The following is a 23,928-nucleotide window of genomic DNA, read 5'->3' as shown; positions in this document are numbered from 1 at the left end:
CAGGCAGTGGTGCTCGGGGGCTTCCACCTGCCCACCAGAGTGGGCGTCCAGGGCCGTGGGGCAGCCACCAGCCTGCGACATGTCACCCTGCCAGGGTGCTGCCTGGAGTGGTGGGGTCTGGATCTCGGGGGCAGCCCCCCATTCCCATCACTGGGGGCAGCTCGGGAATAACGTGGGTGGCTGGACCCCACCAGAACCCCTGTGTCCAACCCCTCCATTCACTGGGAGTCCCTGGGGGCACCTAGCCCGGGTACCCCTGCCCGGGGCGCTGCCAGTGCGCCCCTCCCGCACAGCTCTCTAGGGAAACTGAGGCACGGCGCCTCCGGGGGAGGGGGGTCCATCCTCTCCGCCCCCCGGCCCCGCCGGCCCGGCCCCAGCGCCGCCAGCGGCATTTCCTCCGCCGCGGACCCTCCTCCGAAGGGAGTCGGTTTCCTGCCGCCGCCGCCCGCACTCGGCGCTGGCTCCCGGCGAGCGGCCGCAGGCGGACATGGGCCCCCGCTCCGTCCCGCTCCTGCCGCTGCTCCTGGCGCTGCTCGGCCGCCCGGGTGAGTGGGGGCGGGGGGCACCGGGGAATGGGACAGCGGAGATGGGACCCGCGGGATGGGACAGCGGGACGGGAGCCCCGGGACGGGACAGCGGCCGCGGCGGGACCCACCGGTGACTCCGGATCGGTGGCCAAAGGGGTCCCGGCTGTGCTTGCACAGGCGGTGATTGTCACCTCCGGGAGCCCCCCGGGAGAGGCGGTTTTGGGGAGCAGCCTGGGTGTGGGAAGGGACAAACCCGCCCCGATTCCCGGAACAAACAGCGGAGCCCTGCCGCTCCCTGGGACCCCCAAATCCCGGCTGCGTCACGGGGCGCGGGAGGTGTTGAAGACGCAGTGGCTGAGTCCTGGCCAAGACGGTGGCAAATGGGGGTTTTGGGGTGGCTTCGGTGGCTTCCCGTCACCACGGAGGATTGGAGGGGTTGACCAGGAGATGGGGACGAGAAATGGGAAAAAAACCTTTAAAGTTATGGGATGTGGGGCTGGAGCTGGGGGAAAGAAATGGGAAAAAACCGATAAAGCCTCACATGCTATATGGGGCTGGAGATGGGGGCGAGAAAGGGGGAAAACAAAAACCCTTAAAAACTTCAAGTGGGAGTTGGGGGCTAAGATGTTCCAAAGCAGTCAGATCCACCCTGAGATCCCTGCAAAGCCACAGGGGGAATTTCAAGGAGGGACCCAGTGCTGATGGAACTGGGGGACAGGGAGCTGGGGGACTCAGGGTCACAGCCTGCTGGTAGAGGGGAAGGGAACTGGGAAGGCAGCAGCTGCCCAGAGAGCCTGGGGCCAGCAGCACTGAGTGTCCTGGCTGGGTTGGTCCCTTCTGGTCACCTCGGGGACTGTGCTCATGGGTGGTGCTGGGGTGGCCCCACTGCCTGGCTTGACGCCCACTCTCTTATATCACAACCCTGTGTGGTGGTTGTGCCAGGCAGTCCCTGCTGTGTGGGCTGTGTCCCCTATAGCTGTGCCATACAGTTTCCATCCTTGTAGATGTACAGTAAGTCCTGTGTCCTGTGTAATTGTGAGGCTTGGTGCCCATCCCGTAGCTGTGCCACAGTCCCTGCCCTGTGGCAGTGCCATGGTGTCCCTCTCCTATGCAGATATGCAGTAAGGTCTGTATCCTCTGTACCTTTCTTGTGCAGTCCCCATCCTATAACCATGCCATATGCTCCCCATCCTGTGTTGTTGTGCCACAGAGGTCTTGTCCTCCCTGTCTATGATGTACAGTCCCTATGCCACACTGCTGTGCCATTTGGTCCCCATCCTACACAGCTGTGCAATGTCACCTGTGTCCTATGTAGCGGTGCCATGTGTCCATGACCTTTGTATTTGTCCCAGCAGTCTCCACTCTATATGGCTGTGCCATACATCCCCTAACAGGCTATATGGGCTGAATCCTACATAGCTGTGCTGTATGGTCCCCAGCCTGAGTGTCTGTTTCTGTGGTCCCTATCCTATTTATCTGTGCTGTATGATCCCCATCCTACGTAGCTGTGGCACACAGCCCTGTGCTCTGCAATGGAGCTATACAGTCCCTGTTGTATGTGTCTGTATGGACCCTGTCCTGTGTCACTCTGCCAAATAAACAGCCCATCTCCTCTGGCCATACCACCCCAAACCTATGTAGCTGTGCTGTATGGACCCCATCCTATATGACTGTGTCATGTTGTCACTGTCCTATGTAGTTGTGCCATGTGGTCCCCATCCTGAGTGTCTGTGCTATATGGTCCCTGTTCTGCGTAGCTGTGGCACATGGTCCCCATCCTGCCTACCTGTGCTACTCACCACGTCCTGTCCAGTTGCTGCTTCTTCCTCACAGGAACCTCTGGTACTGGGGTGTCCTCACTGGGAGCAGTGCTGTGGGACTGGGGTGTCCATTGTTGGTGCAGTGCTGTGGGACTGGGATGCACACAGTGGACACAGTGCTGTGGGACTGGGATGCACACAGTGGACACAGTGCTGTGGGACTGGGATGCCCTCAGTGGGAGCAGTGCTGCAGGACTGGGGTGCTCTTATTAGTGGGTGCAGTATCAGGGTGTCTCCAGCCACCTTCCAGATGTGGGGGACTTTGTGCCCCCTCAACAGGGACCAGTGCTGCTCCCCATGGGGTGAGCATGGTGATGGGTCACCCGTCCCATCTCTGAGGAGAGGCTTCTTAACACCTGTCTGACTGAGAGAGTGGATGACGTGGCTTGTGTCAGGCCTGAGACCTGGACCCATTGACCCCATCATGTGACCCCCTGGCCACCTCAGCATGGTCAAAACCAGCAGTGGCTCAGAGGATGAGGATTCCCTCTCAGTGCAGGATCCAGCCCCATTCCCGACCTGGATCAGCTCATTACACAAGTGCTGAGCCAATGCTGCTGGATGCAGGGGTGCCATCCATGGGCATCCTGCACTGCCAGAGCCACCCTTGCCCTGCACCCCACACCCCAGCGTTGCTCTCTGCCCAGGTTTCTCATCTGTTCCCAAAACCCCAGGAATTGCCCCCCCCAGCTCCTGACCCACGGGGGAGCTACAGCAGGATGCCCCTGTTCCCTGATATCAGCGACACCAAAGCAAAAGAGACTGCAGGTTGGAAAAACATAAAGTGGATTTTCTTTCTTTCTTCCTTTTAATTTTTTTTTCCCTTTCCTGGAGTACAAAAATAACAGTGCCCTTATCAGATCGCCCCGGCGGCCCAGCTGAGCCCCCTTATCTGATCCTGACATAATGCTGGAGCCCGCTGCCTTCCCCAGGGACAGACAGTGCCCGCCTGGCACCGCTGCCCCGCGTCCCCTCCATCCAGGGCTGGCATCCCTGCCCTGCCAGGGGCGAGCCCGGCCGCGGCCCCCGGCCCTGCCTGCCCTCCCGGCAGGATGCTGCCCGAGGAGCTGCGAGCTGCCCTGCTCTGCCCCGCCGTGCCGGGTCCGTGCCCGGTGCCGTCAGGGCAGCAGTGGAAGGGAAGAGGGACACAGCCTGTGGCGCCCAGATAAGCGGCTGTTTATCTTCCTCCCGATGCTGCCGGCCGCGCGGCCGCCACGCTGGGGGGAGGAAGCGCCGGACAATGAGTGGGCCCAGGGCAGCGTCACCGGGGGTCTGTGCCGTGACCCCGCCGCCGCCGCCGGGCCACCCCATCGGTGAGACGCGGCTCAGGGACACCGTGATGAGCACGGCTTGCAACGACTGGCCCTTTGCCGGGTGCTGCGTCCCAAAAACTCAATGGCCCGGAGCATCGCACCCTCTAGCCCCACTCCCGGTGCGGGTGGCTGGCTGGAACTGGAGTGCGGTCCAGTCACCTCCCGGTGCGTTGGATGGAGCCATCAGGGATGGGAAAAGTTAGAGGGGGAAGGGAAAGAGCTCAGTGGCCATCTCCAAAGGAAACACAGCATCCCAGGCACTGTCCCCCAGCTGTGACCACGGGAGTCCGTCCCGCCCAGCCCCCTGGAAAGGAGCACCCATGGATGCCGACGGTTCCTCGGGGCCAAGCTGAGGACAGCCCGGCCACAGCAGGGCTGCCTGCGGCAGAGGAAACTGTCGAGGCACGTGGGGATTTACAGGATCAGGCCTTCAAATGGCTGTTTGCGCTCAGGATTTCCCTTGGCAGCCGCCGGCCGGTCCCGCTCGCCGCGCGCCGCCGGGGGCTTTGGGATGGGGCAAAGCTCACGCCTGAGCGCCCGCGGAGGATGAGCTTTACAGCCTTTTCCATACCTGCGCTTCCCACTTCCCTGCGGCCGGGGAACGCGGGGGGGCTTCCGCCGCCGCCCCAGCCTTCGGGTGCGAGTTCTGGCACGCGGCTGTGCCGAGCGGGGACGGTGGATTTTTCCAGCCCGGATCCAAGGGTCATTAGCGTGATTGCGGAGGGGGCTGGCGGTGTCGGACGGGCCCCGAGCGAACACGTAGCAGTCGGTCCCGGGGGTGCTCTGCCGGCGGGGCTGACGCCGGGATGAAGGGGCAGCGCCGGCGCTGGCAGAGACATTCAGCTCCCTCCTCCATCGTGTCCCCCCGTGTTGTGTCACCCCACATCCGTGCGGCGGGACTGACAGTCTCTTGTTTTCCGCCCAGACCCCGGGAGAGCCGAGAGCTGTGACCTGCAGCCGGTGACAGCAAAGCCACCCATCACGCTCTCCTATGCCACCAGCACGGTGCCGCGGGGCTGTGTCAGCAACAGCTCCATGGATACGGGCCATGAGTCCATGTCCCTCAGCGTCAAGTGGTCCGAGGTGAGCAGAGGGGTCCCAGTGCATCCCCACAGAGCTCTTACACTGTCACTTCACACTGTCACCGCTGTCACTGTCCTCAGCAGGCAGAGTGTCCCAACTGTGAAAACCATCCTCTAATTAAGGAGCAGTAAAAGGATCTGGATTAATCTCCTCATGGCACCCTGTCCAAGCATCTCCTCCAAGCACAGCCTTGGACATTTCTGCCCCTCATGGGAATGTAAAGACTTTATGTTTACATTTACATCAGAGGCAAATTCTTTAACAGCCATGCTGCCAAGGTAGATATTCCTGTGCTGGACACCTGAGGACACTCAGTTTCCATGGGAAGGTGGCCTGGTTCTGGCTTAGGAGCTGGGCAGAGCCACAGGTACCCAGTGGTGACCACACTGGGGAGGGAGAGAGGGAAAGTAGAATGGAGGAAATGATGGAGGAAGAGATGGAATGAGGTTTGAAAAGAGAGATGGAGGAAAGAGTGGAGGGATGAAAGAGGACTCTATAAGGTGTCCAAGCGAGCAGCAACCTGTCTGGTGATGTTGACACTGCCGTGCTGAGGGGTGATAAGCACACTGTGAGTGCTTTGGGACAAGGGTGATGCAGGGCGGTGTCAGGGCTGGCGCTGGTGCTGGCTGGCTCTGGTGGCTGGGTTTGCACCAGCACACGGGTTTGCATGGCAGCTCTGCAGGACAGCCTGACTTCCCTCGTGCTGGCACCCGATTTTGGCCCAGCCCTGGGCCACCCGGCGCCACACTCCCCCCTCCCTGCCACCTCCCAGCTCTCCCAGTTCTGCTTTTGGAGCAGAGGGGGAGCCAAGCCACGAGGCACCAGAGAGGGTGGGTTTTGCAAGGACCCCTCTGGCCTAGCCTGGTGTGACCTGGCCGTGGCATCCTGGAGAAGTGCCAGGGCCGGGGGTGCCCCGGGGTTGTCACCCGCGGCGTAGGGGACACGCACTGATGTCACGGCTGCGGCGCTGAGCCCCGCGGCGCGCGGGGGAAGCTGGGCAGGGACACGGCTCCACTTATAGAAGAATTACTGGAAGCTGCTTTCTATAAGCAGATCCCCACGATGAAAAAAAAAAAAAAAAAAAAAAAAAAGGAGAAGAAAAAGAAAAAAAATAACCCGAAAGGCGGCGGCGGGGAGCGCCGAGGCTCCCGCCACTCGCGCAGCCAAACAATGGAGCGCCACAAAACACGCGGCAGGAAAACAGCCGCCAGCTCCTCCCGACACTCGGGGCCACCCGGGTCCCTGGCCACCCACGCTTGCCACGGGCCATGGCCAGGCCGGGATGCCCACAGCCTCACTGGCATCTCCACCCACCCAGTCTCCGGCTGGTTTTCCCTGCCCGCTGCCTGCCTCAGAACTTTGCAAGTCATTATTCGGGCAGCAGTTGCCAAATTTAGCACCTGGAGTTTTGACTTCCCCATTCTGATTTCCGGCTAGAGGCAACCAGGCAGTGCTAGCCACGAGGAATGGTGTGTAGGCACACCACTGCCCAGGCATCCCTGCACACCGGAGCCTGGAGCAGCTGCACAGTGCTGGGATGGGGCTGGGAAACCTTCCAGGGGAATGTCCCAGTGCCCAGGGTGGGGATTCTCCAGTGTTCAGTGGGAGATACCTCAGCACCTAAAGTGAGGATGCTCTGGTGCCCAGGGTAAGGATGCTGTGGCCCAGTGAAGGGATGCTCCAGTTCTCAGTGTGGGGATTTCCCAGGCCTCAGTGGGGTGACACTCTTGTACTCTGAGATTACTTAATCTCTAACTCAAGGATGCCCTGGTCCCTAAGAAGGGGGTACATAGACCCCGCTAGGTGGGGGACACCAGTGTGGGGATACCACCATCTGCCAGGTGGGCATACTGCTGGTCTTTTTCTTAGGGGAGCCAGGGGCTGTTTGCCCCACTGCTGTAGGCACACACTCATGTGGCCCCCTAAACCCAGCCATGGCTGCCTGTTGCATGGCTCATTCTCAGGGCCAGCCTGACGTCTCTCCCTGCTCCCTCTGGCTCCAGAGGACAGCCAGGAGCTGGGGCTCCGTGGCTACAGTGGTGACACTCTGCTCTTCCACCCCAGGACTCTCCTGTCCCTCTGCTGGTGACAGTCACTCCGCAAGCCGACGCCTGCAGCCGACCAGCAGTGCTCATCCTGCTCTGCTCCCGCTGCTCTGCCGCCGTCACCTCGCCGTGCTCAAACCTGATCATCCGCACCGTGAGTGCCCCAGCCCCGCAACGGAGCAACCCCGGGGCAGCAGGGCTCGGGCCAGCCGTGGGGATGTTTGAGGGGCTCTCTGCTAGAGACTGGCTCCCCCAGTCACCAGACATGATGCTTGTGGTGCCCCAGGGAGGAGGGGACGCTCCTGGCCATTGCTGGCGGCGCTGAGCGCTGGGCTGGCCAGGCAGGGAATGACGCACAGGGCTGGAAAAAGCTCCCATTTCCTCCGGCCGGCGGGAGGAAGGTCAGGGATGGGGTTTGGCTCCAGAGAGCTGAGCCGGGGTCGGGCGCTTTGTTAGCAAAATAAACCTCCTGCTTTGTTTGTGGCTAATAATAAAGTGGGCTGAGCCCTCCGTGTGCCACCAGACACTCTCGCTGCTCCCAGCTCATGGCCCCAAAAATTCCCATTCATCTAAAGTGACCACCAGCCCAGGGCTCCAGGGACACTTGCCTGTTTTAGGCTCACATTTGTATCCTGCACACTGAGGGGAAAGGTTTCCCTTGCTTTCCCCATGCCAGCCTGAGTAAAGGAGGGATGGGCTTTGCCCCTCACCCCGGCTTAGGCTGTCACTTGGCCCACAGGACGCCCACCTCAGCCCAGAGACCATCAGAGCACCAAACCTTGAGCCACCCCTGGTCTCCAGCGACCTGCTGGCCTGGGCTCTGGCCACCTATGGGGGCATCACATCCTACAGCGAGCTGCAGGATCCCCGCAGCGTCCAGCTCCACCTGGGAGAAGGTGCGTGGGGCTGGGGCTGGCACTGGGGGCTGGAGTTGGCAGGAATGGACTTCCTCTTCCAGAAGGGTGACAACCTTCTGGGACAAAGTACCTTCCCCAGGGAGATGCCATGGGGACTGATGCCCCTGGCCCTGAGCATCTCCCCACCCACTGAGCCCAGTTTGACTCTGCTGACCCTGCCACCTGTACAGATGCCTACAGTCCTCCAGAATGCATTCCCCAGGAGCCCTTCAATGCCATTCAGCACCTTGAGACTGAGGTCTTCTTCCACGGGGTGAAGGGCTGCCCACACAGTGATGCCCAGAGCACCAGGGCTGCTCACATCGTCCATCTGCAGTCGGAGCCCAGGTACCACAGTGCCAGCAGTGGGGCCCCAGGGGTGGGACAGGCACTGGGATGTACTTGGAGATGCTGGGAAGGTGTTGAGCTGTCTCAAAGGCAGAGCCCCACACCCCAAGTTGGATGTGAGATCAGTTGGCATGGAATGCTGAGAAGGGGGATCTTGTGATTTTGCAGCTCCTCCATCACAGAGGTGAACCTGTCTGTGAGATGTCGTCAGAATTCTGCTGGCGACCAGATGCTCATCCTGCAAAGCAAGTCCAACTTCACCTGGTCCATCACCTCAGAGTGCAACATCCACTTACTGGTATGCTGAGAGGAACCTGTCTTCCCCACCACTCCCTCCCTCCAAGGGATCTGCCAGGTGCCAGGAGATGTTGGTGTCGTGGGGAAGGTGGCAGGAGGGCACCTGGAGACATTAGACATGGGCAAGTGGCAGCCCCCTTGCTGCAAGCCCTCATTTCTGGGATGAGCCCTGCCTTGTGCACCACCAGCTGTCCCAATCTCCACTTAGCCCCCCCTTTCCTCCTCACTGCAGGTCTCTGGGAATTACAAGATGCCTTTATTCTCGAGGATGTTCCAAGGGACGCTCCTGCCTGACACGGAGCAGGACCTCATTGCTAAAGCCTTTGAAAAGAACTACAGTGTCATTGCCTCCTACTCTGCCATCCCTGCCAGCACCCACATCACCCTGGAGATTCATGGGCATGGTGAGGCCCCCAGCACCCCAGATCTGGGTGGGATGGGGGGTTCCACCACTGCCACTCAGCCCCCCCATGTCCCTGTCCTGCAGAGATGGTTGAGACGCCTGTGACGACCACCCCCCTTGTCATCACACAGCCCCCAGACTTGCCCCACCGGGTGCTACTCACCCTCAAGCCCTGGAAGTGCACAGATGAAACCATGGAGATTATCATCATCAGGTCCTACCTGGAGGTGAGGAGGGTGGAGAGGGTTGCCAGTGTCCACCAGACTCACTCAGAAGTTTAATTTTCTTCTGGGTGCTAGGGGTGGGTGGCACAGGGCTGTCCCCAGTCAGTGGATGACTACAGTGTGCTTTCCTCTCAGCCCATCAAGGACGTGGTGAACATCACCCTGAGGGACATCAGCTGCCAGGCAGAGAAAAATGCCACCCACTTCATGTTGAAAAGTCCCCTCAGCCACTGCGGCACCTCACTGGAGGGCAGGGGCTATGCCAACAATGAGGTGAGAGGGGGGCTGGCTGGGAATGTTGCTTCCAGCCCCACTGATGGCCCATGAGAGCTTCAGTGATTGCTGGTGGGGCTCCTCCACCCCAGGACCTCCTTGCTTTTGTATGGCTGGAAACATTATACTGCAGCCAGGGCTGAGATGGAGGGGGAGTGTGTGGGTGGGACAATCCCATCCCATCCCATCCCATCCCATCCCATCCCATCCCATCCCATCCCATCCCATCCCATCCCATCCCATCCCATCCCATCCCATCCCATCCCATCCCATCCCATCCCATATAGACTCCAGCAGTGGGGGCCATCTGACTGTCCCACCTTTCCTGCCTCCTCACAGCTCATCCTCAGCCTGGCCAGGGATGCAGTGCTCCGGAGTGTGCGGGTAAGAGCTGGATTTCCCAGCGTGTCCAGGGCTGGGAGAAGGTACAGATGTCACTGCCAGCTGGTGCTGGGTGCCCCCTTAACCCTGTCCCCCCCTTGCAGGTTGGTTTCCAGTGCGAGATCCCACGGGAGCTCTTCCTGCGCCTTTTCCCCACCGCCGACTTCAAGGCACCACAGACGGAGCTGGAGATCAACAAGGAGGCCTTTGTGCAGGTACTGCCGCTGTCCCAGAGCCCAGGCTGGGCAGTGCAGCCATCCCTGGGTGTGACCCTGATGGAGTTCCCCGTTCCCACCCCGTGCAGGCGTCCATGCGGTGGATGGACCACCCAGCTGACCTGCAGCTGAAGGAGTGCTGGCTGGTGGCCGCGGGGCGGGAGCCGCTGCTGCTGGTGCAGGGCGGGGAGGCGCGTGGCGCGGGGGTGGCTGTGCTGCAGAGCCCCTCCAGCACCCACGGCAGGAAGGTCTGGCGCTTCCGCTTCACCTACACCGTTCCTGAGGGAGGGCACATCCCCTTCTCTGCCATCCTCAAGTGCAAGGCCGGCTTGCAGGTCAGTGTGACCCCTCCTGTGCTGGTCCCCAATGGTGGCAGCAGCTGGATGGGTTTGTCCCACACCGTTGGGTGATGGAGTCCCTGGTCTGCAAAGAGCCTGGGGGTCCCCACCTCAATCATCCTGAAAGGGTGCATATCTTCCCCTCTCACCCCAACCTCCATCTCTGCAGAATGACACCATCTTTGAGAAGGTCCTGGAGGTGACAGTGAAGGATGCCTGGCGGCCGCTCAACTGTAAGTTCAGGGCAAGGAAGGTGGGAATGGAGTGGGAAAGGACCCTCCCAGTGTGGCAGGCTGACGGCCTCCTCCTCCCACAGACCATGGGCTAGGGCTGGCTGCTGTCCTGGGCATCACTTTCGGCGCCTTCCTCATCGGGGCACTCCTCACTGCCGGGCTCTGGTACATCTACTCGCACACCCGTGAGTATCCACCACCCCTGGGACCCCCGTGGTGGGATGGGGGGGCCGCATGCGTGTCCCTTACTGGGTTGCCCACTTTTCCCTCCTTGGCAAAGTGCCCAGGTGAGCCAGAGACCAGGCTGCTCCATTGCCCTCATCTGTACAGTCCTAGCAATGCTTTAGGGGAATAACCCTGCTTCAGGTGTTTACAGCTCCTCAGGGTCCCTCCTACTAGTCTGAAGACCCCTCTGCTATCTGCCCTCCCTCCTGCTCCTGGTGCCCCATGCCCATCTCCATCCCAGGGGCTAGCTGGGGAGTGAGGGCTTGTGCATGAGGGCTGGAAGGTGCCAGGGGACCGAGCCAAGGCCGCCGCTGTTCGCCCTGAGTCTGGTTTCCCTTGGTGTTCCCCCGTGGCGGGCGGTGTGAGCCAGGTCCCATCTCCAAACTGCAGCCGGTTTCCAGCACGGCGCCAGCCTCGGAGAGCAGCAGCACCAACCACAGCATCGGCAGCACCCAGAGCACCCCCTGCTCCACCAGCAGCATGGCCTGACGCCCCCGGGCCCCCCCGAGCCCGCCCAGCCCCCGGCCAACGGACTTGGGGACCCACCCCAGTGCCATTAAGCTGATATTTTGCCCCAAATCTCAGGCCGAGCCCAGAGGGGGCCTCCATTACTCATTCAGTGAATGCTTTGGCCCCCCGAGGGCAGCCCACACCAGGGGGGGGCATCCTGCAACCCCCCTGGGGTCCCCCGCTGCAGTGGGGAGGCAGAAAGAGCAGCTATTGCCAAAACCTCCCACGAGGCTCCCCATCAAATGGGGGGGGAAGAAGAAGTGGGTGCCCCCTGGACATGCCCCAGCACTTGGGGTGACCCCCGTGCCCCTCCTGCATCCCCTCAAGAAGGCAGCAGGCACCAGTGGGAGCAGCAAGAGGTTTATTTGTGGAGGATGGTGCAAGGCTGCTGCCCTCCCACAGGACGATGGGCAGAACCCACCACTCCCCCCAGCTCCCCGTCCAAGTTACAAACTTTTATCAATAATAATAAAAATCTTCCCTATATTAAATTAATTGTGCCCTGATGCTGAGCCTTGCCACAGCTTGAGGCTCCCACCTACCAGGCACTGGGACCTCATCACAGCCTGGGGCATCCCCCCAAACCCTGGGGGTCCCCCCTGTCAGTCTCACCAGGGAGGGGATGGAGACCAGGAGCATCCCCCCACGGACAGTGTCCTGGGAAGGGCACGGGCAAAAGGCACTGGGGTGAAAACAGCCAAGCCAGGATGGGGCAGGGTGTCCCACATCCCCCTCCAGATGCCTCCGAGCATCACCGGGGGCAAAACTGTTGCTTCAAGTAAACAAAGGTGCAAAGCCCTGTCCCCCGTTACTGGGACAGGGCGGGGACCAGCAGCCGGAGGGCGCCGCCCACCAAGTGCAGGCTGCCGGTGACCAGGACATGGACAGCGGCCGCCTCCCGCAGCAGCACGGCCCCGCTGCTGGCCGCGGGGTGCGGGTGAGCCCCCGAGGCCACGGGGGCTGCCAGATGCGGGTCCCGGCCCTGTGCTACCCACCGCAGCGCCTGGGCCAGGCACGGGAACACGAGGGCTGGGGAATTGAGGGGTCGTGGGGCTGGGGGGCACCAGGAGCAGGGAGCCTCGGGCGGGGGTCGGCTGCAGCAGCCCCCCCACCCGCGGGGGAGATGGGAGCCAGGGGTCCTGCCCCACTTTCTCCTCCAGGAGCCTTGTCCATGTCTGCTGGTTCTCCAGGCAGCGGGTCAGGGCGTTCTCCAGTGTCACGTTGAAGTTTTGCTGGTCTGGGAGGGATGGGGACAGCAGTCAGGGATTGAAGGGAGAGCTGGGGAGGGACAAGGATGGGAAGCTGGAGAATGCCCTGTCTCCCCAGCACTCACCTGCGTTGTTGGCCAATGACACCTCCGTGAAGTTGGGGCAGAAAACAGCATAGTCAAAGTGACAGGACTGTGGAGACAGGAGGAATCAGCACTGTGGGGACCCTCAGGACCCACCCATGGGATTTCCACTGGGGTCAGTCCCATACCAGCAGGGTTACAGGGGATGGGGCAGGGGATTATCCAAGTCCCTTCCCTGCACCCAGGACCATGAGACACTTGCAGGGAGCAGTTGAGGTGGGATACAGTTGAGGTGGGATACACCCTGGGGTAGCAGGATGGGCAGACAGACAGACAGGGTGCCAGCTCCATCTCACGGCTCCCTGCACCCACAGCAAAGCAGGTCCCAGGACCAGCAGAGAACCCAGGAACCCCGTGTCCCCCAAACCTCACCACCAGCAGCTTGAGCAGCGCCGCCGTGTCCCGGTCGCCTGTGGCATTGAAGAGCAGCACACGCACCCCAGAACCACTGCAGGGAGAAAGGGCAGGTGGCCCATGCCCCCAGGGGACCTCCAGCACCACCACCACACCCCTGCAATGTGTGCCCCCCTCTGCACCCTCTCCTTACTCTTGAGGCTTGTCCTGGCTGAGGGCAGCCTGGCGGAACCAGCGCACGCAGGCCTGGATGCTGCTGGTGGTGTGAGCTCCGTCCAGGTACCACGTCACGGGGCCGTGGGACAGCACCTGAGTCCGGCCCAGCCACTCTGTGTCCCGCAGGCCTGGGGGAACACAGGGCAATGGCTGGGACCCCCATGCCCTCCCCAACACCGCTACCCCCGTGGGAATCCAGTGTGGGGCAGACTGCACCCTCCAGCACACAGCACTGGCTGGGGTCCAGCGCTGAGCCCTGTGACATGGTGAGGGGGGTGCTGGCACAGCCATACTGCACCTTGGATCATGGCATCGGGCAGTCGGAAGGCAGGAGCCAGTGGCACTGGCCTCCCCAGCAGCTCGCTGCTTGGCCGCACCTCCTTCAGCTCCCCGAGACCTAGGCAGGACAGGCACCCCACTGAGACCTCAGGGGCCCTGGTGGGGTCTGGCCCCTGCCCCTGTCCCCTGCCTTACCCTGGCAGCCGCGGCGCTGCAGCCACGTCCGCGCCAGCTGTAAGGCCAGGGCGGCGTTGGAGCGCTGGTGGGCACCGGCCAGCCCCAGCTCCAGCGCCCCACAGCCCTCCTCGAAGTCATCCAGCTCCGGGCACAGGTAGAGGGAGCACTGCAGGGAGAGGAGGCTGAGCCCCCTGCCATGGGGCACCCCCCATCCACACCCCCACCAGCAACTCACCTTCCGCTCCTGGGCTCGCTCCCTCAGCACCTCCAGCGGCCGCTCCGGCTGCGCCACGGTGAACGCCGGCACACCGGGCTGGCAAGGATGGGGAGCTCAGCGACATGGGGGAACACACCCCGAAAACAAAAGAGGAGAGAGCAGGTCTCCCTACCTTAAAAATGCCCCCCTTCTGCCAAGCGATCTTCTCCATGGTGTCCCCCAGGATGCTGGTGTGGTCAATGCCCAGGGAGGAGACCCCACACACCACCGGCGTCCTGGGGATTCAGAACGGCACTGTCCCTGCTGTTCCCCTCTCCACTGTGGGGACACAGCAGCCCTGGGGACAGGCTCAGCCCTGCCAGCTCCTACCTGACAATGTTGGTGCAGTCATAGGTGCCGCCAATGCCAACTTCCACCACTGCCAGGTCCACCTGGAGACACAGGGACACTGGAGCCATCAGAGCCACGAGCAGCATATGTCCCCATGGATTCAGGGATGTGGGTGGAGACAGGTTCCTGCCACCAGCCCTTCCAAACCCACACCTGAGCACACCCCTTATTTGTGGGGGAATCATCTACCTGGCACAGCATCCCCTGTTTATAGCCATGACAGCCCCCATCCACACAAGTTCCTCCTCAAGTTCCCCCTCCCTGAGTCCACATCAACCTGATATTTCTGTCACAAGCTGGAGACTATCACCACTGACCTTTTCCTGCAGGAAGACGTGAAAGGCCATGATGGTGAGGAAGCGGAAATACGCCGGCATGCTGGAGTGTGCTGGGTCCTGCCAGGCACAGCAGGGTGAGGGTTAGCACAGCACCTTGGGAGTGGGGGACCCAAGGGAGAGAGCACCCCACAAACCCTGCTGGCCCCACCTTGGTCTCCTCCAGGCGGTTGTAGACCAGCCAGAAGTACTTGTTGAAGAGGTCCTTGCTGATGGGCTGCCCATTGATGCGGATCCGCTCGCGCACCTGCACGAGGTGAGGGGAGCTGGGGGTACAGAGCAGGGGGAAGAGTTAGGGACAGCTCCACCAGCCCTTCAAAACCCTCCTGACCCCCCTGCCCACCTGTAAAAGCCTGTCTTCAGCCCGTAGTTGCGGAGGATGCACTCGGTGAAGGCGCACGCTGAGCCCTGAGGAGACAGCTGTGTTAAACCCCGTGTTCCAGAGCAGGGGCAAACGGAGCCACAGACACCAGCAGCCCCCCTCAGCTCCCAATCGCCCCCAGCACCGCCTACCCCGCCTCACCTTGCCCTTCGTCCCTGTGACGTGGATGATGTTCAGTCGATCCAGGTCCTCGACCTGTAAGAGTTCAACCACCCTGTGAGACCCCCATGGCAGCCAGTGCCAAGCATGGTGGCACTGCTAACAGGATGGGGAACACGGACAGGGATCAGCCTTTACCTTCAGTCCACTTCTCTCCAAAAGCCCTGCATGGCTTCCAGTTGGGCCTGGGGGTCACCGCGCTCCCGCTTCACCTGCTCCAGGTAGCTGGCATTGGTCTGCAGGGTGTTGAGCATCCGGATTGCATCCTGGAAAGACGCCCGAGGTAGTCAGAACAGTGCCATCACAGCAGCCTTGTGGGGCCAGCCCACCCAGAGCCCACTGCATCCTGACCCACCCCTTCAGGATCATTCCCCTCGGCGGTGCCATTGGTCACCGACGCCGGCAGCATCTCTGCCATGGTGCCGCGGGGACGTGCCGGCAGCGCCGGATCCTGTCACGGGGACAGGCTACTTATGGGCCGGGGTTATCCGCCCCTCCCCAGCTGCCCCTGGCCCCGCGGTCAAGCCCAGCGCCGGCACCACCGCTGCCCAGTGGGACAAGGTCGCCGCCGGCAGGAACGGGCAGCGCTCCAGGGCGCACCCGTCCTGTGGTGTTTAACGAGCCACGCTAATGGAGCAAGAACGCTGCACCTGCACGGGCACACCTGAGACACGAGGTCCCCATTGTCACCCTACGCCAAGGGGACGAGAGCCTGGCGCTGCACCATCCCATGTCCCCAGTGTGGGGACATCCACCCAGGCAGCTGGACCCTGTCCCGCCGGACACCGGCACTGCCACTCCGGCCCCGCAGAGCCGGGCCGCTCCCGCCTGCCCGGCAGGGCTCCAGGTCGCGCACCGCCATTACCCCCGCGACACCTGACGCAGCCGCGTGCGGCCGGGACACGCCGTGGCTACCGGAGCGGCTGCGGCCACAGGCCGGGCTCACCCGCTGCTGCCGCGGGGCAGCGCGGAGTGACCCGAGCGGAAAGCGGAGCCGCAGAAAGCAGCAGCCGGCACGGCCCGGGGCTGCGGGAGGCGGCAGAGGGGCTGCGGGAGGGGAGGTGTGTCCGCCGCCCCGCGCGGAACCGGAGCCCCATCGCTGCCGCGGCCCCGCGCCCCGCCCGGTGCGCGGCCCCCGCGCGGGTACCTGGTAGTCCATGGCGGGGGCGCGCGCGGGGCGCGTGCTGAAGCGGCGCCCCCGGCCCGCAGCGCCCCGCGCAGCGCGCGCAGACCCCGCGCCACCATCCCCGCCGCGCGCGCGCCGCCGAGCCCGGGGGGCGGGGCCGGCCCGCGCCCCGCGCGCCACCGCCCCCATCTTTGCACCGGGCAGCGCGCGCCACGTCGCGCAGGGAGCGGGGCAGCGCCATCTTTACGAGGGGCAGCGCGCGGCCGCCCCCGACCGGGCGCGTCCACACCCCGCGGGACGGCCCGGCAGCGCCCGCCGGGCAGCGGGCAGAAGCCGCCTCCGTGTCGCTCGGTCTGTCAGCACAGCGACACGGCCCTATAGCTCACAGGGACCCTGCGCAGCCCCTGCCCGGTGCCAGCGGCAGCGGTACTGATGCGCTGCTGGACGGCGGCGCTGAGCCCCTCAGCTCCCCAGGAACGGCACGGGGGGTCTCGGCTGCCCGAACCCAAAGTGCCCTCGGGAAGACCGGGTGCTGTCTCCATTTAGGCAGCACAGCGACAGGAGGGTCACATGAGCTGTTTGGGACATGTGGAATGTTTATCCACAATGGCACAAAGCGACTGCTTATTGCTCACAACCGATTATTTTTCCAAAGAAACAGAACCCCCCCCCGCCCCAACAGACTGTTTCGGAGCCCCACACTGAGTTACCTTGTACATGTCTTCTTTCAGGGCCATTTTTTATCCTAAGAATGGCCCCACTCACCACCACTTCGTCATGAGACCTTGTACAACACAGCTTTTGTCACTAATTGTTAACGGACAAGTTACCAAGTGCCAAAATGCTATCACCAGTTGCACGTGTTGAATCCTGGGATCCTGGCACCCGTGGGCTCAGGGAGAAGATGACTGCCTATAGCTGTGATAGCCACGGGACACTGCAGAGAGCAGCTGTGGAGGAGCACTTGCTCTCTATGAATTGATCCTGACACGTTCTGGCATAAGGTGTGCACAGGTGAGCCCAGTGTGTCAGGCTAGTTACTGTACCCAAAGGAGACAGTGGTCTTGTTCTAGTCTCTCATGCAAAGAGCTCCAGGAGAGAGCAGGGGACATATAAGCATCTCCCTGCTCCCAGCAGTGTGACCAGCCCTGCCACACTATCCTGAAATCCCTGCAGACAGCAGGAGGGCAGGTCTCAGCTCAGGCACAGGGCAGGTTGCAGGCACACAGCAGATTGCACCTGCCTGCAGGTGGTGTATCCAATATGACTCCCAGTCATGGTTTGCAATGAAGACAGCATGGATGCCATGTGCTGTCAGAGACCAGCAATTCCCACTGTGAATCCTGGCTACATGGAGCATCCAGATCTGCCACCCACCTCTCTGGTTTGCTCAATAAGCCCTGTTTTAGGCTAGATCCCAGTCTCCAGGGAGAGCTCATCATGCTGTCTAGGGTGACTCTGCCTTCCCCAAGACACATCTGATGACTCAGAAGCACCTGCCTTGTTCTACATCAACACTTCAGTGCTCAGAGGATACTCCAGGCAGGAGCTATGACAGACCAAGAGAGCTGAGACATCTCCAAGCAGGGCCCAGTTTGGTCCAAGGCAGCTACTCCCAGTCCTGCCAGTCCCCACACCATTTGCCAAGAGCCCCAGCCTGGATGGAGACACGTTTTCCATCACCAGACCCGTAACAATTGATCTGCAAGTTTAATGAAACCAATACAGACTTTCGGGGGGCAAAACAAGGTTCTGAGACAGGAAACTGCAGGGAAACAATGTCGAGCTCACAGGTATCACCTCCCCAAGTCACACAGCTCTGCGGTGGCCGAGGCGATGGGCAAGCTCTGTTAACACCATCAGTCAATTCACCTTGAAAAAAGTCCTTTCCTAGACAAAAAGACCTCGCCAGAACATCTCCACTTAACGTAGGGAAGCCCAGCCAGGACCCCGCCGGATGTCAAAACACTCTATCGAATTCAGTCTGGTTGGTGGCAGCTGGGTTCCTGCCCTGGTTCGCCGGCTGCTGGGGCATGTGCCCACCCCTCCTGCGAGGCGGGGCCAGGTACTCAAACATGGACTGGTTGTGGGTGGACAGCATGTTCTTGAGGTCCGAGGGCATGGGGTCTGACCAGAAGAAGTCGTGGTTGAGGGCGTCGTCGCTGTCGATGCGCTGGGCGGGGTCCAGCACCAGCAGCTTGTCGATGAGGTCGAGCGCGTAGGGGTCTTTGACGTAGGCCTTGAGGCGATCCTTCACCTTCCGCTTCTGCCCCTTGGGCAGGTCCAGCTTCTCGTACAGCTCGTACTTATCCACGTTGGGCCACACCTGGCAAGGGGCACGAAAAGGGGTTGGCAAGAAATACTCGTGGAAAGGACAAGCTATTTTTGATTCAAACACCCTCAGGCAAACCAAAATAACAATTCTATTTTATAACCTCCAAGCTGGCAGATGTTGTTCTCACAGCAACAAAGAGGCACTAAAGGCTGCACTAATGCCTAGAGACATGTGGACAAGTCAGGACAGTCCTCCTGGTGTGGTAATGATGCTCAAGGATTTCTGGTTTCCCCATGAAAGAACTACTAGAGAGCATGGTTCAGGCCAGCTACCACATCCAGAAAGATAAAGTGACAAAACTGATTGCTAAATAATCACCTGGATGTGGTACCTTTTATCCTTGGAAAGCAAAGCCTGCTGCAATCACCAGCACTTATCTCAATCTGGGAGAGACCACAGCAGGTAGCTACACGCCAAAGAAAGTGCCTTCAGTGTATTTACATAATGACTGTAACAGCAGGATGAGGACACTGCAGCTGCTAGCACAACATCCTACAGATCCCAGGCCAGGCTGAGATCCCTCAGCTTGCTCCCCACAAGAGGGCAGGACGAGCTGCTGATAAAGAAGGAGTTGAGAAGGGGCTGGGTGATCACAATAGAACTGAGCTGATGCTGCAAATCACCAGACAATTCAAAAGGCTTTTCAAGGTGACCAGTGCAAAACACCTGAGAATAAAAACCCCCACCCTCCTTTAAGCAGAAATTGTGGGTATTTATCTGAGAGACAACCTCAAAACACAGGCTAGAAGATTCTCCAGCCTCCCTGGCAGCAGCAGGCACACTCCACTGCTGGGAGCATACAGCAGCCAGCAGCCAGGGCAGGGAAGAGGCCGAGTGCCTAATCCCAGACTCTGCCCACACTCCTGCTCTCCACAGCTCATCCCCACTCCAGCCCTCACCTCTGGCGTGATGGATCCGCAGAGCTGGCTGATGAGGGTGAGCTGGTGCTGCTCCGTGTTCCCCTGCATGATGGGGCTGCGGGTCCACATCTCTGCCATGATGCAGCCTGCGCCCCACAGATCAATGGGGGGGCCATAGTCGCGCTCCCCTAAACGGAGATGCCGAGTTAGTCCCCCAGAGGGCTGAGAAGGGCCAAGGAGCCGGCAGAGCCCACCCAGGCCTCCTCCTACCTAGGAGCAGCTCTGGGGGCCGGTACCACAGGGTCACCACACGGTTGGTGTAGCGGTTTGGCTGGCTGTTCTTAGCCAGGCTGAAAGCTCGAGCCAGCCCAAAGTCTGCCAGCTTCAGGACTCCGTCCCGCGTGATCAGGACATTCGCTGCTTTCATGTCTCGGTGCAAGATCTGTACAAGGACAGACATTGAAGAGTTAAGTGAATAAAGTGCCCTCCTTGGGTGCCTAGAGCCAGCATGAGGCTCAGGCTGCAGAGGTGGGAAACAATGATTTCCCTCCAGCCTGTGCTCCTTGGAAAGTCACCCTCTGAGCACAGCAGGAGGCTGTCCCATTACCTTGTTCCTGTGGATGTAGTAAAGTCCATTCAGAAGCATCTGCATCACTTTTTTGATCTCTGACAGTGTGAACTTGACGTGGGCGTTGCTGAGAAGGCCAGCCAGGTCATGCTCACAGAAGTCAAACACAAGGTAGATGCTGCCCTTGCACCGGTTGTATGGAGAAGCTGCAGGAGAGGCACAGAGGGGCTGTCAGTGAGGGACCCTTCACCAGGTGACAGCTCTTCTCACCTCCCACCACCCTGCAGCTCATACAACACCCCCTACACAGCACCTCAGGGCACAGGAACACAGAGAACCAGAGAGCCTGCAGGCCTCAAGGTCCTTTTTTGAGAACTGGGCAAAACTAGCAACACAACAACAGGAGATGAGGATTGGTGCAATGAATGTCATCAAACAGGCAAGGAAAGGGAGCATTAACCTTTGAAAGCTTCACTCTGTGCTGCTCTGGGCACATAACAACTGTGGGGTTTCCTCTCTGCAAGCTGTGGCTGCCAGCCAAGCACCAGCAATAGAGGAGGCACCCACAGACAGCCCCGAGAAAAATGCAGAAACACGGAAAATCTGTCTAATCTCACATTAAAAAGTGAGATTTCCTGCAACCTCAAACAGGATCTGTGAAAATGGACTGATCTCGATCAAAGAGATATAAAATGTCAACTCCAACTGCAATTTGAAGTCAATGACAGTGGACTTTAAGTGAAGCAATTGATTTCAATCTTGTTCCTAGAGCACCACACAAAATGTTATTAAAAAGAAAGGCTGATTTTCATCATTTGTAATCAGAGAAACCTGCTGATCAGCATTTCCAACTGGAAAAGCTTAGTCCCCACAGAAGCACAGTGCTCTCCTCTCCAACCTGCTACACTGGCACACAAGTTCCTCACACAGACACAGCCCCAAATACACCTTTCCAACATAGAGAGAAAATCCTCCCGTTTGAGAACAGTAAATGAAACATTTCTACTGTGAACTGAGGTCAAGGTAGATTTGGATGAAAACCAGAACACAAACAAAACATAAGCAAAAAGGGAACAAATGACATGTCTACAAAAATATTTACTTTTGGTATGCCAGACATCCAATCATTGCAGCTCTTTTAATCACACAGTGTATTAAAAATTAACTTGCCATTGGTGTTTTTACTCGTACCTATTCAGACAGTAATCTACACACAACTGAGTACTGGAGTAACTTGAGTTTCCCACCCCTAGGCCAGACAATTCTGCCAGGTCAGTGACTGGACTTTTTAAAAAAACACCAGATACTAGTCAGTTTTGTTTTTATTTCACTGACATGACTGGCTACGAAGGGCAGGTTGTAACATCAACTGTCACTTTCCAAAGTATACTTTTCCAGTACAAATCCATGTAACAGAATGACATGTAAACTCTAGCAAATGTTATACAGCAGTTTCACTGGAAACTGAGCCAGGCCAGGTGTGCTGAGCCTGCAAAGCAGTGATGGCACATGGCATCAGGTGGGAGTGAGAAGGTGGAAAAGCAGCTCAGAACTGCCTGTGTGAAGTCCCAGCCCTCCCAGCATGAGCAGTTATGTCACACACAGAAAGAGATGCTGTGTCATCAGCTCAGAGCTGCCAGAAACCATCACAAGCCAACCAAGAGAGGCAGCTCCAGGCTGAGGAGCCCCTGCTCCAAAGTCTCTCCAGGGCTGGTTCATTTAAAGCCTCTCAGAAGGGGGTCTCCCAACACAGGCAGCATTCACTGCTATGGCACAGGCATATCCTGGCAGGACTACAACAACTTTTTCCAGCTGAGCTTCAGCAATGTCCTGGCTCATTTAGAAACTCTTTTCCAAGATAAGTGACCTGTCACCCCATGTCACAGGAAGGAACAGAGGCCTGTGCTCAGCTAGACCACCCCAGTCCCAGCACAAGGCACCAGCCTGCTCAGCAGGGCTCAGAAAAACCACCATTAACACAAGGGAAAGCCTGCAAAGTACCTTTGGTCCTGCAGATTTCTATGAGGTTCACCACATTCTCATGTTTGAGCAGCTGGAGGATTTTAATCTCTCTCAAGGCTGTGATTGGAAACTGAAAAAGAGAAAGAGAGAATGGAGATAGGAGGTGCAGGAGACCAGGCCACCTCTGCCTAGAGAACAGCAGAGGTGTGACCATGCAGCTTGGCAGGTCCTGCCCTCCTCTCCTCACCTACATTCACACCAGCACATGGTACAGCCCAGCTTGAGCTGCAGAACAGCCTCTCTGCTGCTGCCTTTGCTGTTTAAGCTGTTTACTCTCCCCCCAGCCCCTGAGCATGTGCTTCACACATCACCCAGCTCTTCTACAAACACAGCCAGAATGGAGCCCTGTGCTGGGGTCCAGAGGAGCAGAAATCCATGGGAAGTGTCACTTGCCAGCAGCCATCCCGTGCAGCCCAGTCTCCCTGCTGCTGCCACGTGCCTTTGCAGCCCAGGTGACAACAGGCCCAACCCAGCCATGCCCCCCACACTCACCCCTTCCTTCTCATTTTCCATCAACACCTTCTTCAGTGCTACTTTCTTGCCTGTCTGGCGATGTTTGGCTTTGAAAACTTCCCTGTAAAAACAAAACAAAAGAAGAAAATTAAAAAATCCATGAGCAGCACAAGGAGAAAGGAGCCACGTGCTCCTGCCAAGAAGCCCAAAGAGGACACACTAAAGCACCGCACAGAGAACTCTGTGCTGAGCCAATATAGCCACATTCCCCCTGGGCCAAAGGGCCTCAGAACTCACTGAACCAACAGAGAGCCCACAGCTCCTACAGCCTTACAAGGATTTTCAGTAAAGTAGCACATTTTAAGCAAAAAATGCACATTTGGAACCAAGCTGCACATTTGGAGCCAAGTCACAGATCCCCACCCTAACTGTTTTCAATATTAACTCTGCACTGCCAGAGCTGGGACAGAGCGCGATCTCAGGCTGGAGAAAAGAGGGCCCAGGAGTCAGACTGGTTCACTGAAACCAGAGGGGTGACCGGGGAAAGGACACGCGAGCAAGGAGCAGCCGCGGCTGCCGCCGGTGGGCCGCGGGACTGGGCCCCGGCCGCAGGCCTGAGGCCGGGGAAGGCCGGGGCCGGGCCAGGGAGGGCCGCGGCCGGCGCCGCACTCACCCGAAGGTGCCCTGCCCGATCTTGGCGAGCTTCTCGTACTTGGAGACCTCGTCGCAGAAGGGGCACTCCACCATGTCATACTGCTTGGCCATGGCGGCCGCGCCGTTGCCACAGCACCGCGTCCCGCCCGTTCCGCCACGTGACCCGGGCACGCCGTCACGTGACCCGCCAGCCACCGCGCGGGGCCTTGTGGGCGTTGCAGTCCTTGGCGCCGCCGCCATGTTGTCCCTCCTCGTGGCCCGGGAGCACCGAGCGGTCCCCGGTGCCGGTGTCCCTAAAGCGCGTTACCGTGTGCCCCGTGTGTGCTTAAACACGCCAGCAGTTAAACAAAACTTCTGCTCCTGCAGCCGCGGCCATGGCCAGGCAGGAGGCTCTGTGTGTGGTTCAGGGGTCTCTCCCCCGGCCATGGCTGTGTTCAGGCGCAGACAAAGAGCTGGATCTCAGGCTGCTCCAAACTGGTCCCCAAGGTGGAGAGCGCCCAAAGACCGAGCTGTGGCAGAGGAGGCTGCCAGCATCCTGGAGCCACCAGCTCCTTGGGAAAGGGTAACACGGCCACCGGAGCCCTGCTGGGGCCAGGCCATCTCTAGACACTTATGGAGCACGTCAGTGTCCCCGGAGCGGGGAATGGCTGCTGGGGATGCTCCTGCTGGCAGTGCCATCCAGCTCTCACCCCACAGCGGCTGAGCACCAGATGTGCATGGCAGAATCCTGTTTGCAGGGCTGGAGCCTCATCCACAGAGCTGGCAACATCATCCAGAGGGCTGGCACACTCCCCTAGGGCTGGCATCTTCTTCCATGGGGCTGGCACCCTCTTTTAGGGTTAGCATCTTCCTCTAGAGCTGGTTTTTGGTTGTCCACATCTGCCAGACACCCCCAACCCGGGGTGTAGAGGTGACCCTT

At 59.8% G+C, this 23,928-nt stretch overlaps 3 protein-coding genes across 4 annotated transcripts; 1 reads left to right on the top strand and 2 right to left on the bottom strand.

The window, feature by feature from the left end:
- Positions 1-389: 389 nt before the first annotated feature.
- ENG (endoglin) lies at positions 390-11,622 on the top strand. 2 transcript variants are annotated; one of them, XM_079324141.1, is made up of 15 exons: positions 390-545; positions 4,586-4,743; positions 6,808-6,942; positions 7,528-7,684; positions 7,876-8,032; positions 8,201-8,330; positions 8,562-8,733; positions 8,817-8,959; positions 9,092-9,229; positions 9,569-9,613; positions 9,715-9,825; positions 9,915-10,160; positions 10,333-10,396; positions 10,480-10,581; positions 11,012-11,622. In XM_079324141.1, the coding sequence occupies exons 1-15, from the start codon at positions 488-490 to the stop codon at positions 11,179-11,181; spliced, it is 1,986 nt and encodes a 661-aa protein (XP_079180267.1). In that variant the 5' UTR covers positions 390-487; the 3' UTR covers positions 11,182-11,622. The 2 variants fall into 2 exon arrangements, with proteins under 2 accessions (XP_079180267.1, XP_079180268.1); XM_079324142.1 differs by having other exon boundaries at positions 10,992-11,622.
- A 177-nt stretch (positions 11,623-11,799) lies between these two features.
- On the bottom strand, positions 11,800-15,486 carry FPGS (folylpolyglutamate synthase). Its single transcript, XM_079324143.1, is given in 17 exon segments — positions 11,800-12,191; positions 12,193-12,368; positions 12,465-12,531; positions 12,855-12,930; positions 13,030-13,180; positions 13,351-13,449; positions 13,527-13,674; positions 13,744-13,821; positions 13,898-14,000; positions 14,095-14,156; positions 14,433-14,510; positions 14,602-14,716; positions 14,794-14,858; positions 14,974-15,027; positions 15,130-15,149; positions 15,152-15,257; positions 15,347-15,486. Coding segments are annotated over 17 exon segments (1,713 nt in total). The 5' UTR covers positions 15,410-15,486; the 3' UTR covers positions 11,800-11,939.
- Positions 15,487-17,805: 2,319 nt separating this feature from the next.
- Positions 17,806-23,275, bottom strand: CDK9 (cyclin dependent kinase 9). The gene is made up of 7 exons (XM_079324144.1): positions 23,029-23,275; positions 22,395-22,476; positions 21,882-21,972; positions 19,920-20,086; positions 19,583-19,754; positions 19,352-19,500; positions 17,806-18,443 (listed from the first exon to the last, which is right to left on the bottom strand). Exons 1-7 carry the CDS (start codon positions 23,247-23,249, stop codon positions 18,078-18,080), a joined length of 1,248 nt encoding a protein of 415 aa, XP_079180270.1. The 5' UTR covers positions 23,250-23,275; the 3' UTR covers positions 17,806-18,077.
- Positions 23,276-23,928: the final 653 nt, after the last annotated feature.

This window comes from Erithacus rubecula (assembly GCF_903797595.1).
Source record: "Erithacus rubecula genome assembly, chromosome: 21".
NCBI classification, from domain to species: Eukaryota; Metazoa; Chordata; class Aves; order Passeriformes; family Muscicapidae; genus Erithacus; species Erithacus rubecula.
The sequence above is the reverse complement of the archived record's forward strand: the minus strand, read 5'-3'. Positions and strand labels throughout refer to the sequence as shown.